Source organism: Opisthocomus hoazin, chromosome 6 (genome assembly GCF_030867145.1).
Source record: "Opisthocomus hoazin isolate bOpiHoa1 chromosome 6, bOpiHoa1.hap1, whole genome shotgun sequence".
In the NCBI taxonomy this organism is placed as follows: Eukaryota; Metazoa; Chordata; class Aves; order Opisthocomiformes; family Opisthocomidae; genus Opisthocomus; species Opisthocomus hoazin.
In genome coordinates this window covers 16,615,558-16,631,899 of record NC_134419.1, presented here as the reverse complement: position 1 = coordinate 16,631,899, position 16,342 = coordinate 16,615,558, and the positions used below count along the sequence as shown (strand labels likewise).

The window sequence follows — 16,342 nt, the reverse complement described above, 5'->3', positions numbered from 1 at the left end:
TTTCATCCAGTGAAGCACCGTAAAGGACAGGAAGCCAAAAGCCATGTAAGCGAATGGCACTTTTTCTCTCCCCTACAAATCAGATCTGTGAGTCTCTTTCTCCAGTTAGACTTTAGCCTGACTACCTGGCTGGGTGACCGTGAAAATCTGTTTTGAAGAGTCGTGTCAAAGTTTCATGTTTTTAAAATAACTTGTTTTTTCCAGGATCTCTTTAATAAGAAATGGAGAAAAGTTACAAGCTCAGGACCACTTGATTGTTCAGGAATATCTTGACAAACCATTTCTTATGGAAGGCTACAAGTTTGATTTACGTGTGTATATTCTTGTAACCTCCTGTGATCCATTAAAAGTATTTTTATATCATGATGGACTAGTGAGAATGGGCACGGAAAAGTATCATCCCCCCAGTGACTCAAATTTGGTAAGTTGGTGTTCATTCCAATTTATTGCTTACACATGTACAATTTTACCTGTGATGTGTTTGGAGGAGGTAAAATAAAATAAATTGTGACATGAGATTTAATTTGGTGTTCATCTGGCTGAATTTTTGTGTTGTCATTGAAGAGAAAAAAATAAAATGGAAGATATATCACTCATGCTTTTCTATCAAAACCACAAGTATAGCCATATTATTGCTTATGTATAAAAACTTAGTATGACTTTGCATGCATGTATGCTAAAGAGTTTAAATATTTCCTAACAGAAAGCGAAAGATGTCAGTCATTCAACCCAGAAAAAATGAAGTAAAGAAAATGACTTCAAGAGTGGTTACATTTCTTTTCTACTTCTCTGAGACTCGGTTTGGGGTTGTGTAGGGGGAGGATAAGATCTGCCTCCTGCTAGATCATTGTTTAACATCCCTGAAGTTTAGAGCTTCTGCTGAGGATCATGCAGTGTTTCAGCCACTGTGTTGGAAACCTATGCAGAAAACAGAAAAACAGTGATAAAACGACCAGTGCAGGAGAGCGGTCGCTGCAATCCCTGAACGTGAGAGAACCTGCTGCTGATGCTGTTTGTCAGTGACTGCTTCCCCAGGGAAAGGAGTATATCCTTGATAAGCTAAGGACGATACAGCAGGGCTGCCTATAAACTTGCAGAGAACCAAGAGTTGGTAAGGGACATGCTACAGTTTTTGGACATTTTAATCCTTCTGTTCACTGTGTAGCATCTTCCTCCATTGAGAAGTGTAACCCCTCCCTTTTGGCACAGACCAGAATGCAGATGGCTGTTAAAAAAGTAGATTTGAAGCATTGGGAGGCATCAGTAGATCTGAGATTGTTATACCTCGCTGTACTCCATTGCTACCGTATCTTTTCTTTTCCATACCATAGACTTTTAGAGCTGCTTCAGTGTAATTATGCAATAGGCAACACATGGAAAGCCTTTTTCCCTTCTTGTCACTTAAAATTGTGTCTCTTCGTGCTCTTTTGAAGAATGCAGGTATAATTTGGAGCTCAGTTCAAATGGTGTATTTGGAAGAGTTCCAATATTATGTTTGGAATAGTTTGCTTTTAATATTTTTTATTGTTACTAATCTCAGCATTAGTAGCACTGAAATACGCTCTGAGCAGATAAACAGAACAGGCAGTCATTTCTATATTCTCACAACTGTTCATGTTGTAGTTTGTCTACTGTCTGAAATAACCGAGGTTAGCACTAATGAGATTGTTCTTTGGATGACATTGTTCCGCGGTAACATTGTTCCAGATAACTTCAGACTAAAGATCAGTTCAGATGTTTAACAAATGCTCTAAAAACGCTTTCATTTTTTTGTAGTCTGAAAAATAATTGCTTTTGTCTGAAGTAATTTGAATTTCATGGAAAGATGACATTTGTAACGACTCAAAACCAATAGGCTTCAGAACGATTCTCAAAGCAGTAATTGGAAGCCCTGGGAGAAATTCATTACTTGTAGTGCTAATACAATATATTGTTAACTAGCCTGCAATTAAGTTGATTGGTTTTCTTAATTTCATGAAGATTTTTTTTAAACATAAGTAAGTGTAGTGAGATAAATTACAGCAGAAAGCTTGTGTTATCTATTGGCTATCTTATCAGAAAGGAATTGGAACAGAAGGCTTATGGTCAGCTTAGAACATCAGCTACACTCAAGTGAGGAATCAAACATGACAGAGAACTGTCACTGTGATGCAGACAGTTATCATGGCAGTGTAAGTGGGAAGCTGAATTAATATCTCTACTGGGAGATAATGTAAACATATGAATCATGATTTATAAATTGGCCTTGGAAAGGTAGTTGTTTTTTTTTTTTTCCAAATGCAACTGATAACATGAATCTATTGCTGGTGAGATTTTGCTCCATAAAGGAACTATAGCACTCACTGATTTATGTAATGTATATCTTGAAACTTACCTCCCTCTGATGTATGGCTACCAGCCAGTCAAAAATGAGCAATTTTGGCAGATATCAACATGGCAGATGAATTTATATGTAAAAGATATTTTAAAGTATCACTATCTTGGGAACATTTCTCATAAATAAACTACAGTGAAAACTGAAATGTGGGATTGTCTATGAAACAGATGCCAGATTTTTTTTTTTAGTACTTCAAAATACCATCTTTATTGTTTGCTTCTTGTGGAATGTAATCATTCTGTAACTTATGATAGTTGCTCTTCACTTTTTTAGGTAGTTGTTTACATACAGACCTGTAAAAATGGCAGATATATTGTATTGCCTAACCAGATGTTGAGTGGTAGATCTGTTGACTGAAACTGGCTCAAACAGGAGCACAGGTTTTAAGAAGGCTAGAACAATCACTAGATTGCAAATATGAACTGTTTGTGTCATTATTGATTTAAGATATTTTTTTTCCTTTTAATGATTTTAAATTGGCCATTCCAGAGCTGTATTTAAGGGTTTTTTTATGTCTTTTCTCCCTTTTTTTAGAGTCAATTGTATATGCATCTGACTAACTACTCTGTCAATAAACATAATGAACACTTTGAACGGGATGAAACGGAAGACAAAGGAAGCAAACGCTCCATAAAATGGTTTACTGAGTTTCTAGAAACAAATAATCTTGATGTCACCAAATTCTGGAGTGATATTTCAGTAAGATCAAACTAATACGCTTTATTTTGTGTATTCTTAGAAAATTAATTGCTTCTGCCATCCTCTTTACTGGAATCCAGAATGATTTTTGAAACTGTATTATTCCAAGTTCTCGGCAATACGTGCCACAAAGGGCATACTATAAACGATGATTGTGTTTTTTAAAAGACTACATTTGTAATCAGACTCTGAATTTAATGTTCAACTTTTTCTGAGGGACAAAATCCCTTTCAAACAGTTATTCACAAAAGTGATACGGTACAAAGGAACCGTCCCATATAAATTCTTGGAGACTTTCTTTAAGTATAAAGTGAATTTTATGTGTGATTATTTACAAAATTGTAGTTAGTGTTGCATGTATCTGTGGACTCAAACCTGTGCCATTGAAGTCAGTGGTTATGTTACAGGTGTCTTTAGGTGAGGAGCAGGCCTAAGATTTTTAGAGCATAGGTATGTAAGAGTCTGAGAATATTTATTGAAAATTATATTGCAGAATGAAATGGGTGAGGATTGGCTATACAATGCTTTGTTCCCAATAAGCCTTTAGTATTTAAGTTATCAGATATCTAAAAGTACGTATGTACTATGGAAAGTGCAACAATATACTCTAGGTATGTAAAAAATTACATCTGCCGTAAGAATTGTTTTTTTATTATAGACCATTTATTTGGTATTTTAAATCTTATTTTTTAGTAGATACTTTAATGAAATTTGAAAGATTAAGGTTTGAATTACATTAGTTCAATATATACTGATGTCTTCTTTCCTGATGAATTTTTCTGAAAAAAATCCCTACAGGAGTTAGTAGTGAAGACTCTCATAGTTGCAGAGCCCCATGTTCTTCATGCTTATCGCATGTGCAGGCCAGGGCAAGCGCCAGGAAGTGACAGTGTCTGCTTTGAAGTCCTGGGATTTGATATTCTGCTGGACAGAAAACTAAAACCGTGGCTCCTAGAGGTAAACCTCTTTAAACAAATGTAAAGTAATTTAAGAGTACGGAAGTAAGCCCTGGCTGAATCCATGTTTCTGTTAGAAAACTTAAAAAAAAAAAAAAAAAGATATGTGTATTGCAGGAGGTACTGTTGTTGAGTACACAGATGGTGCTTTTTCTGCAGCATCCATATGGAAACACTGCCTTGCAGTGATTTTTGGAGACTCAGGTAAACGTAATTGTTTTCCTGGAGGGATGTTACATTTCAGATGTTTTGGAGAGTTTTAATGAGAAACGTGATGTTAATCCAGTTGTTATTGTAGCTGACCTATGTTGTTTATAGGAATTGGGTGCTACATAGATTTCCTTCACAAGTATGGGTCTGTAATATGGCTCTGGCAACTTTTGTGAATTTGGGGTCTTAATTTTCTTTTTTTTGGGGATATGTATTCTTTTCCTCTCCCGTGGCTTTTAAAAGCACCCCCATAAAGAGAGGAAACGAATTCAGTATACACAAAATGCCATCAAACGGGTGGTGTGAGTGGACCGGAAGAAGCGTTTCTCCTCTGATGTGTTAGTGGTACGGGGAAGCTTAAGTGGTGCTTATATGCATTTTCAACCAGGAGTGTTTGAAGTTTGTCTATTGTGTCTCTTTAATTACACTATTAATAACATACAAATGAAGTTCATTTGTCTTTTTTTCAGATTGTCTTATTATGTTAACTGGTTGGGAGGCTGGACAGCTGGAGGAAAAAAGCAAAATGTATTAAAAATCTGTCTGTTGACAATAAATCATGAATGTGATTTGGCTAGTGGTGAGCAAAATGTACACAATTAATTTACTGAATTATAACCTTGTTCTCAGGCCATTAATACTATCAAAAGTTGTTTTGTCGTGCTTATTTCTCTCTGGGGTTCACTATAACTTTAATTAAAAAATAAAATTCCTTCCCTGTTGCCATGCAGACATAGGCATATTTGATGGCTTTGATGTGGTAGCCAAAAGCAGCACATGACAGGAACTTAGTCTGTGCTACATGACATCTTCTGGTTTTGTTGAGCAAAGCCTACTATACCTTTGATTTAGCTCTATACTTCCAGATTATCATCTCTAGGTTGCGTGTAGCTTGCATATAAGTGTATGTAGTTAAGTACAGACTGAAGTTGGTCTGTATACGTGTTTCATCCAGCCTTGTAGCAAATGGTGACAGACCTCTCCTAAGAGAGATGGTGAATCAAACTGTGTAGTGAATCCATTGTGAAGGACACCCTGCTATCTCCTTGGATGTTTACATGCAGTATGGAGATCTTAGGGAGTTTGATTTGCCATTTATTATAATGGGTCTCAAGGAGAATCATACTATCCCAGACTCCTTGTTTATGAGGGAGGGATCTCATGAAGTAGTAAATGTTGCTCTGGTACTTTGCGTTACTGGAGAATACTTCAGGACTTGGAGTTGTGTACCTGGTTATTATTTTTTTAAATACAGAAGTCTAATTATTTTCTTTTCTTCTTTTGGTGATATGGGTATCCTTCAATTTATTTTGCCAGACACTGAGCTAAACTAACAGAAATGTCAAACTCTTGATGCCATGAAAAGCCAGTATTGAAGACTCAATAGTCGGAAGACTATTAAGCAGGTATTCTTTATTACGGTGCCGGGCACACGGGGGATCTCTCCTCCAAACGTATGCACCGAAGAGACACAGTTACTAGGTATTTATGCTATGTTAACATACATATTAATTACATTTCCAAGAAATGTTTATCATAATAATGATTTTTCCGAGAACTCATTAGGATATGGTAATGTCCGTCGCACATGTTTGTTTGGCGTCTCTTGGTGATCAGCGGGGTCTTCAGATTATCCTGCAGCCTCCTGATCTCTGTAGTTTGCATACCTGCACTCCCAAGGCCCAGCCACCTAAAGGGATTATTCAGGAGTCCCTTATCTTGCAACCGTCCCAATTATTCACAAAGAACCAAGACTTGTTTTGGTTGTGCAATGATTCTGACCACCTGAAGTGATAACATCCCCTACATGATACATTTGTTACATTTACAGTTATCACTCTGAAACTTAGTACTTCGTTTTCTGTACTCATCCACTAATTTTTACTGTGCTTGTTTCTGGATTTTTTGTAGCACCTTCAGAACAAAGGCACAGTATTTATACGTGTGCACACCGTATGTATACTATATGCAGTGTAGTAAAGATTAAATATGCAGTGCGTGTATATATGTGCACACTATACATAAGATATAGAGTGTGTCTCTATATATGTATATCTATATATATATATCTTTTTTTTTCCTAAAACAGTTCTGGCTTCTTCCCCAGCTTTCCACTCTTATCTCTTCCCACCATCTTCCTCTTGCCAAACCCTGCTTAGGGGAATGAATCATTCTTTCTAACAGTAGTAACGAGTACTATTCACAAGGCCCCGAATGTTTGCAGTGTTATGGGAAAATTGCCAAAGTAGGATTAGAATGGTGAATCTAGTTTCATGTTTCCATAGCTCATGTAGCTTTTCTGTTATAAAGAGAGCTTAATAAGCTATTATAAGAAATAAATTGTGCAACATTATGACGACTCTGCTTTCCTGAGATGACTTTTGTTTATATTACCTTGATGCGGTGTAGCTCTCCTGCTTCTTGGTGCTACTGAACTTCCGGAACCTTCTACCGAAGTGAGGTCTGTGGGAAATGCAGTATTGCCATCTTGTGGCACCAAATGTTTCTGGCAAGCATCTGTGCAGTCCCAGCAGCCTCCATCCTTTCTGAGTGGCAACAACTATGCAGATATTTCTTCAGTTCCCAGAAAATCCAGTTTTACTTTTTTGACCAAAATTTCCAAGCTAGGTTATTTTATGCAAATAGGAAGATCATCCAGTTGAAGTTCTTGGATGGACTCCAGCCGTGTTCAACTTCATTATATCCAGCTGGGATCACAAAGTTGTGATCATTAGAGAAAAAGGTCGGATTTTAATAGCTGCCTCAAGTGCAGGGTACTCAACTCCTCTTGTGATGTATGTGGGTGAGAGAAACTCGCCTTATATACAGATCCACAAATTTATTATTTAGTGTAACTGAACTGGCAAAATCTATTCAAAACTTTATCAGTCCAATTAAAATGACTTCAGACATCTGAAGCCAAAGTACCCAGCTATTGCTAATTCCTATTAATAAAGTAGTTAAAGCTCACATACAGAAGCCTGCTGGTATCTACTCCTTTCTTTTGTGTTACGCTTACCCTGCCTGTGCCCCTGGAGATCTGGAGGCCAACAAGGGGCAGGAGAGGTCTACTATTCCAAAAAAAGGTGGGTAGGTGGCTATAGCAAGTTGTCAGTGTCTTGTGCTCTTCACTAGGAAGAACACACTCTTGATGGTGAAGGTCGCTTCCTCTTTGATCTTAGCTTCACTTAGGTTTGTTTTTATTCATTTGCTGTCACCGTCCACTTACTGGCTGTTCATTCATTGGCCAGCAATTTTGCATTGTCTCCAGTTTTACCATAGGTGGTTTGTTTTATATTTCCTGGATTCTTCTCTGTGTTCTCTTTGTTATCCCTAAAGCCAGGGTTATCAAGTTCACAAGGTTGCATTCCTGTAGCGAACACTGCTTGGTCACTGTGATCTGTGTATATCGCAGAGTCTCTGGATTTTCAAGGCCTTCGCTATCATTTACTTTTACTTTTGGGGCCCCTCATGCAATCCTGCTTTTGCCAACAATCTTCAAGATGCGCCTTCCTGATAAAATTATGTTATATTAACACAACCTAGTCATGTGTATGTCCTGGTTCTTGGGTCACCGAACTCTAAATAATCGTCTCTCAGCAGAGAGGTACATACACAATGCTTTGGTAACCAGTTATGAATACCTATTGTGACAGTATGCTTGGTACGTTACCAAGATTACTTTACAACACTGCTGTCTTACAGATTAGTCAGCAACCATACTTCTAGTCTGGAAACAAGGGACAGCCACGTGAAAAATAAGGGACAGTACTTTCTTTTAAGGGATATTTTAAGGAAAGAGCAATTTTCTTAAGATGGTGTTTTTGCCGAAGACTTCTCAAGATTGCTCACCCATGACCACATTTTATAAAGCAAGACACTTTGTTCCGTATAGCTGGTATTTAGCCACTTACATGATTAAAATTATATGCAGATACGAAACAGCTGAATATGTAGGGTAATGGTATTTGCATTTCTTGTACTACTTAGACTACAGCCATGAGAAAATACAGAATCACAGAATCGTAGGGGTTGGAAGGGACCTCTGGGGATCATCTAGTCCAACCCCCCTGCCAAAGCAGGGTCACCTACAGCAGGTTGCACAGGACCTTGTCCAGCCGGGTCTTGAATATCTCCAGAAAGGAGACTCTACAACCTCTCTGGGCAGCCTGTTCCAGTGCTCCGTCACCCTCAGACTGAAGAAGTTCTTCGTCATGTTCAGACGGAACTTCCTGTGCTTCAGTTTGTGCCCATTGCCCCTTGTCCTGTCGCTGGACACCACTGATAAGAGTCCAGCCCCATCCTATTGACACCCACCCTGAAGATATTTATAGGCATTGATAAGGTCCCCTCTCAGCCTTGTCTTCTTCAGGCTAAACAAGCCCAGCTCCCTCAGCTTTTCTTCATGGGACAGATGCTCCAGTCCACTCATCATCTTCATAGCCCTTCACTGGACACTTTCCAGTAGTTCCGCATCTTTCTTGAACTAGGGAGTCCAGAACTGGACGCAGTACTCCAGATGGGACCTCTCTAGGGCTGAGTAGAGGGGGAGGAGAACCTCCCTCGTCCTGCTGGCCACACTCTTTTTAATGCAGCCCAGGATACTGTTGGCCTTGCCCTTGTTGAACTTCGTCAGGTTCCTCTCTGACCAGCTTTCCAGCCTGTCCAGGTCTTGCTGAATGGCAGCACAGCCTTCCGGTGTATCCACCACTACTCCCAGTTTTGTGTCATCAGCAAACTTGCTGAGGGTACACTCTAACTCTTCATCAAGGTCATTGATGAAGAAGTTAAACAAGACTGGGCCAAGTACTGACCCCTGAGGAACCCCACTAGCTACAGGCCTCCAACTAGACTCAGCGCTGCTAGTGACAACCCTCTGAGTTCTGCCATTCAGCCAGTTCTCAATCTACCTCCCTGTCCACTTGTCTAGCCTGCACTTCCTGAGCTTCCCTAGGAGGATGTTATGGGAGACAGTGTCAAAAGCCTTGCTGAAGTCAAGGTAGATAACATCCACGGCTCTCTCCTCATCTACCCAGCCAGTCATGCCACCACAGAAAGCTATCAGGTTGGTCAAGCATGATTTCCCCTTGGTGAATCCATGCTGACTACTCCTGATAACCTTCTTTTCCTCCACTTCCTTAATGATGACATCCAGAGTGAGCTGCTCCATCACCTTTCCTGGGATGGATGTAAGGCTGACCGGCTTGTAGTTCTCTGGGTGCTCCTTCTTGCCTTTTTTGAAGACTGGAGTGATGTTGACTTTTCTCCAGTCCTCAGGCACCTCTCCTGTCCTCCAGGAGCTTTCAAAGATGATGGAGAGAGGCTCAGCAATGACATCTGCCAGCTCCCTCAGCACTCGTGGGTGCATTCCATTGGGGCCCGTGGATTTGTGGGTGTCCAGATTGCTGAAATTATCTCTCACGTAGTCCTCCTCAACCAAGCGAAGGTCTTCCTTTCTGCAGGCTTCCTCTCTTACTTCCGGGGCCTGGGATTCCTGAGGGCCTGCCTTGGCCCTGAAGACTGAGGCAAAGAAGGTGTTCAGTAACTCCGTCTTCTCTGTATCCTCCATCACCAGGACACCCACCTCATTCAGCAGTGGCCCCACATTATCCATAGTCTTCCATTTGCTACTGATGTACTTGAAGTAGCCCTTCTTGTTGTTTTTGACATCCCTTGCCAGACTGAGTGTCAGGTGGACCTTAGCCTTCCTCATTGCTTCCCTGCATGCTCTGACAACATTCCTGTATTCCTCCCAAGTGGCCTGTCCCACTTTCCGCATTCTGTAGACCTTTCTCTTGCATCGGAGTTCCGCTAGAAGCTCCTTGCTCATCTGTGTGAGTCTCCTGCCTCCTTTGCTAGATTTTTTGCTCAGGGGGGTGCACTGGTCCTGAGCACAGAGGAAGTGATGATAGCAACCAGCACTCTTGGACCCCCCTGCCTTTGAGAGCCCTGACCCACAGGATTCCTCAAAGTAGGTCCTTGAAGAGGCCAAAGTTAGCTCTCCTGAAGTCCAAGGTTTTGATCCTACTTATTGCCCTGCTTCCTCCACGCAGGATCCTGAACTCAACCATCTCATGGTCACTACAGCCAAGGCTGCCCCCAACCTTCACATCCTCAACCAGTCCCTCTTTGTTTGTCAGTATAAGGTCTAGCAGCAAGCCTCTCCTCATTGGCTCCTCCACCACTTGCATCAAAAAATTATCATCAATGCTCTGCACTGATGGACTGCATGTGCCTGGTTGTGTGGTCTTCCCAGCTGATGTCAGGGTGGTCGAAGTCCCCCATGAGAACCAGGGCCTGTGACTGTGAGGCTACTTTCAGCTGTCTGTAGAAGGCCTCATCAACTTCTTCTTCCTGGTCAGGTGGCCTGTAGTACACACCCACGACAGTGTTGTCACCTGTATGAGCCTGTTGCTTAATTCTTACCCATAAGCTCTCGACTTGTTCTTCATCCACCCCCAGGCAGAGTTGGATACATTCCAGTTGCTCCCTCACATACAGAGCAACTCCACCACCTCGCCTTGTTGGCCTGTCTTTCCTAAAGAGTGTGTAGCCATCTATGACAGCATTCCAGTCATGCGAGCTGTCCCACCATGTCTCTGTATATGCAATGAGATCATGGCCCTGCGACTGCACACAGATCCCTAGTTCTTCCTGCTTATTCCCCATGCTGCGTGTGTTGGTGCACAGACATTTCAGAGAGGAACTCGAGCATGCCGGTTTTCCTAGGGGGGTGCAAGAGGATCTGCCGTGTCCATGTCCACCCTTAAGTTTGTTGGACTTCTGCTTCTCAGCTTGGGATGCAGCTAAGGAACATTTGTCACTGCTCTGATTGGCCACACTTATTCCCCAGCCAGATGGGATGGCTGGAGCATTGTGACTTTGCCCCCCACCCCCCGAGATGAGATACATTTCAGATGTATCTCACTGCGTTTCATTGGAACTTGCATTGTTCCTGTGATACCATTTTTCATAAAGCTGCTGTGTAACGCTAATCTTTTTTTTTGTTTGAGATCAAGTTCTGCGTCTCAGCAACATGGCTTGTGGAAAATAACCAACCTTCAGCAACATAAAATTCAGTCACACCTTATCTCTCTCAAGATGAGCATGAGTCAACATTGTGTACTTACAGGGGTGTTGGCCAACTGGATTGGCAGGTTGATGGCAGTGATCTGTTTGGCACCTGTGAGACCACATCTGGAATATTCTGTCCAGTTTTATCCCCCAGAGTAAGGGAGAGACATTGACAAACTGGAGTGAGTTCAGCAGAAAGGTGCTAAGGTGCTTAGAGGGCCGGAGCACATGCTGTATGAGGAGGAGCTGGGTGAGCTGGGTTTGCTTTGGCCTGGAAAGGGAGGGCTTTGTGGGATCTAACTGCAGACCTGAAATGGGCTTCGAGAGAAGACAGAGTCAGGCTGTCCTCAGAGACGCACAGTGAAATGGCAGGAAATAATCGGGCATAGTGCATAGGGGCATGGCGTGGAAAGGTTGCTTGAATGAAGAAAAACAGAGAGAAACCAATATCTAGAACAACTTCCTGTATGATCTTTTGGAATTTCTGTTCTTGTTTTGAAATAGGGAAGTATGTGCCTTGGTGATGCTCTGATAAATGCACATAGATGACTGTGCAAAGCCAATGTGCTGCAAATTACTTGTCAAGGGAAAAAAGCTTAAACTTTTCTTCATAAAAAGAACTTAAGGTGAGATTCTTACTATAAAAGTAACAGAACTGGCCTTGTGGGCACCCAAATTTGTTATGCCCATGTGGTTTCCACACAGATGTAAGCTCATTTGGGTTTTACTGTGAGGCTGGCCGTTGTTCCTTTATAGTTTAGAACTGTAACAAAAAAAAAAAATATTGTGTCAGCTTTCCACAGAGCACATGGATTGTATTCAAACAGTGGATGGAGAACATTTTAAGTAATTTCCTCAGGTACAGACAACCCCCTGTGATACTCAGATTGCTCTTAACAGTCACAAAAGTTAAGAGGATTTAAAAAGCATTCTGTTTGAAGGAAATGTTCACCACCTTACATGATCAGGCATAGTTCTTGGACTGCCATTTCAAGAGTACCTATATTTATTATATAAATATCTGCTGTGGGCAACATGTTTTCTTTGGTCTGAACAGAACAAACTCAAATATTCTGTTTTCTGACATGTTTCAAAATACATAAAAATGTTGTAAATTGAATTTCAGCTTATTAAATATATGTAGGGAACCTGAGAGTTTGCATTGTTTCTTACTGACTCACAGTCACAGTCCAGCAAAATCTGATGTCACGGTGAGCAGCGGGCACCGTTACTCTGTTGACAAAAAGGGCTTACTTCTCACTTCAATGTCTTGCTTAAGTTCTATGAAGTCCAAGCAAGAATAGTGTGGAAAGTAATATTACAATAGTTACATTATTGTGTGAAGTAGAATTGTGAAGAAGTCTAGAAATGAGTGGTTAATAACCTTATCAAAGGAATTCTGAGCTTTGTAAATAAAAACTAGAAGCGTTGCAAATTCCCATTCTTCTGGTCCCAAGAGTCTGTAAAAACATAGTGAAACCTGAAAATTCATCTCTGTAAAAGCTTCAAATTTTGCAAATATTTATTGATTTAACTAACATTTTCTTAAAACCTCTATTGCAGCTTATTGTAAATTTGAAAAGGAACAATTTATTTTATTTGTAGGTTTGCAGCAGAGACCACCTGTTTTACTTATATTCTTCAGTAAAAACTGTGTTTCACAAAGCACTTCTGCATCAGTCAATGAGGCAGCGTTAACAGAGGAGCGGACCATAGGCATTAACGATCAGTTAGGTGAGCACAGAGCGCCGTTAATGCTGCCCTCCCACGGTCTTCAGCAAGGTCAGCATTTCAATTATGTGATGAATGTATATATACATATGTATAAAAGAAAAGCTGTAAAAGCTTGGTTGCCCCTTAACCCAAGAGTTTAGCAATATTTAGAACATTTCCAGTTACCGTTAGAAAGAGCAACTGATGAGACTACTCATCTAGCTCTTCGGTTCAGTCCTTTCTTTCTAGTTTTATTTATCTGTAACAAAGACGACTTACTTTCAGTGACTTTTGTGCCCAGGGAGCCCTCTCCCTCTGTTGCCTTTGAGAGCCATTTTTGGGGCTCTCTCTCCTGCTGTCCGCTGACTTTTTCCTCTCTCTGATGCTCGTAGACGGGTTCTCTTTGCTCTCGAACAGTAGCAGTGAATCCAGTAAGCATTTGTCCACTAAGCATATGAGGCTGTAACTGGCTTAACATTTACCTTCAGTAGTAACTCCTACTCTTCCCACTTTTCCAGCGAATAAATTGTGAAAAGACTGCAGTTTGATTCAACATATAATAAGGTGCTTTTGTGGACAGTTGCCCAAAGAGCTGGTCTAGCAACTTGCCTCTATGTGGTGGTCTTGTCTATTGGATGACATGTTTCCGGTTGCTGTTTGGATGAACATCTCATTTATCATTCCAAGCAAACCATAATTTTACACTAATTAACCTGCAGAGCTTCCTTAGGCAGCGACTTCACAGCGCTTGGTCTGGTACAGGGATGAGGGAAGTGACACGAAGGCAGCACTAAGAGAGGGGCAGCACCAGTCCTTCTTGGCAGCCTGTGGTCATGCTGGACTAGGCTAAATGTGAAACTGCATCTGCGTGAGGCAGTTTGGTGGTGCTTAAACTGATCCATGTACCACCTGCGAGATCTTGGCCCTCCTCCTGTCCTTTGTTGGAGGTGTGCTCCCTGTCCCCTTCCCTGTGATGGCTCCGGTGCTTACAGGATTCCTTCCCCAGATGATGAAGGACCAATGAAAAATCATTTTTGGTGAGGTTAATCCCGATGGTGGATCATCGGGATCAGCTTTCTTGCTTGCTCTCTGTGAACCCCAGTGCCAAGACAATGAAGTAGGCAGGGTGTGACAGCTTGGGTTTGTGTTAAACTGCCATGGAAAAACAGCCTTCTGCTTAAGCTAACAAAAAGGGCGTTAACACTCTCACAATTTGTGAAGTTTAGAAATGAGTGATTAGAATGAACTTCATGACTGTCTTCAATCAAAGGTCTGCTCAATGATAGCCACTAAGAGCATTCTGTGTAATAGGATTTTAATGGCTTATAAATTTCTTTTGCTTTTTAAATTCTATTGTTAACAATCTCAATCACTTTAAAAAACAATGAGATCCCTTCCAAAACATTCCTGCTGTCCTACAGATTGAACAGAGATTAAAGCCCTGTTATTGAAAGGATGTAATATTTTATTCAGTTGATTTTAGGTTTGTAAAGTCATTCATGTAATCTGTCTTTACATTTGAAAGGTCAGATAGTGACAGATAGTGGAAAATTTGTTTTCCTGCTCTGTACTAAGAGGCTGCAGCAGTGGGAGGTGAGAATATGCTCTTTGACTGTTTTGGTAAGAGGTGAAATGCCAGGCTGAAATTTAGCCTGTCTTGGTGAAGAAGAAAATGGTGTATCTTACACATTTACAAAGTTTAATTTCTGTAAAATCAGAATCGTTTCCAAATGTAACAGTGGATGGCAGCCTTCACAGGAGGTGCTTCAATTTATGCTGCTTAATATAAGCATTACCGATACGAGAAGTACTCTACTGAGAAGTGTGTAATTATGAAATACACCAAGCTACACAACTGCTGTCCTTATAATCACTTCGATTAATTGTAAGTGCTATATTCAGTGAAATTTTAGTTATGAAGCCAACATTGAAGATTGCAGTTGGAGGAATTAAAAACTTACGTGGACATTTCAGTTCTGTAGCTACTTAAAACTCATAGAAGGTAGAGGAGCTAAAGTATCACTAGTAAAGCAGATATTTGGGAGATAAAACTGTGATTCTGTAAAAAGAATAGATGTGAGAAACATTGTGTCCAGGAGGCTATATAGAGGAATACTGGATTTGTTTATGAAGTAGTTTTTCTTTTCTGTGCATTTCTGTATACAACAGATCAGAAAATTTGAAGTTTTGAAGATAGATTATCCAAAGAAACCTAACGCATGACCCTGCCATAGCTCCAGAATTAGTGTTATAAAACTCATCCTGGGTAGGTTTAACCAGATAGCTGTTAGTTTAAGAGTAGTGCTGGTCATGGAAGGTATTCAGCTAGATCAAGTGTGTAGGTATTTTATTCCTTTGAGTGAGGGCCCAGGTAGTCTATAGTATGAAGACACCGTTAAGGAAAAAGGCTTTAGTTACCTCTGAGAACAACTGAGTGAAGCCTTGAGAAGGTAGTGTGTGGTAAGCCTGTAAAATGTTGTGGTATCCAGTTTAGTTAGTTGTGCTCTTTGCAGGGAGCATATTATCTGTATGCTCTGGAGATTAGATTATCTGCTGCTTGTTTTTTTCTGACATAGAAAAGGGTTTTTCTGCTCTAAAAATGTTACTTGTGGATTAAACCCTTTGTTTTGTGACTGAATAATGATTTCTTGCAGATTTACATCAAGAGTGTGGGTGGTTTTGCACATCAGAGACTTACACAGTGGGTTCAGGTTATGAAGTTTTGTGTAGCAATGCTGGATGGTGATATTCCCCATTTTTATGCCTCCCATCTCCATCTACACTTAGTGATAAGTAAAATTTTTAGCTGATGTTTATGGTCAGCTGTCAAAACTGCTTCTTAAAATTTCCATTGTGAGAAGGGAGATGCATGGAGCAGATGAAGAGGGTTAAAGAGGAAAGTTAGTGAAGCATCTTTGCATATAGTCATACTAAATCAGGAAGCAGTTGAAGCATACACATAGACAGTTAGTGTGGAATAGCTGATAAACTTTGAATTCACACCTGCTTTCTGTGTATTAACTTTCTGATGTAGCCAGTCGCTCGGATTTTGTTTGTATTGGTCCTGCATCTACTGCTACCTGAAATGTATTGCACCAAGCCAAGTTTGCAATAGCTATCCAGAACTGGATCACTGGTTACTCTTCAGGATTGAGGTCACAGTAGGACTGACATCTCAAACATTAGTTATGAATGGTATGTCATAAAAATTGAAGATGCAGGTGATACAGCAGTGCTCTAGTTTTAACTATGATTGCTGTAGCTTTTCAGCCGCTTAAATGACTGCATTAAAGTGATAGAAACCTTAGTGTGG

General features: G+C 40.6%; 1 protein-coding gene across 10 annotated transcripts in view; it reads left to right on the top strand.

Annotated features, from left to right (window-relative positions):
* Positions 1-16,342, top strand: part of TTLL7 (tubulin tyrosine ligase like 7) — an 86,724-nt gene that overhangs the window by 30,583 nt on the left and 39,799 nt on the right. For all 10 annotated transcript variants that reach the window (XM_075424812.1, XM_075424806.1, XM_075424807.1 and 7 more), the window contains 3 exons: positions 205-421; positions 2,912-3,076; positions 3,875-4,033. In XM_075424812.1, coding sequence (XP_075280927.1) covers positions 205-421; positions 2,912-3,076; positions 3,875-4,033 — 541 coding nt within the window. The remainder of the gene's footprint in view (positions 1-204; positions 422-2,911; positions 3,077-3,874; positions 4,034-16,342) is intronic.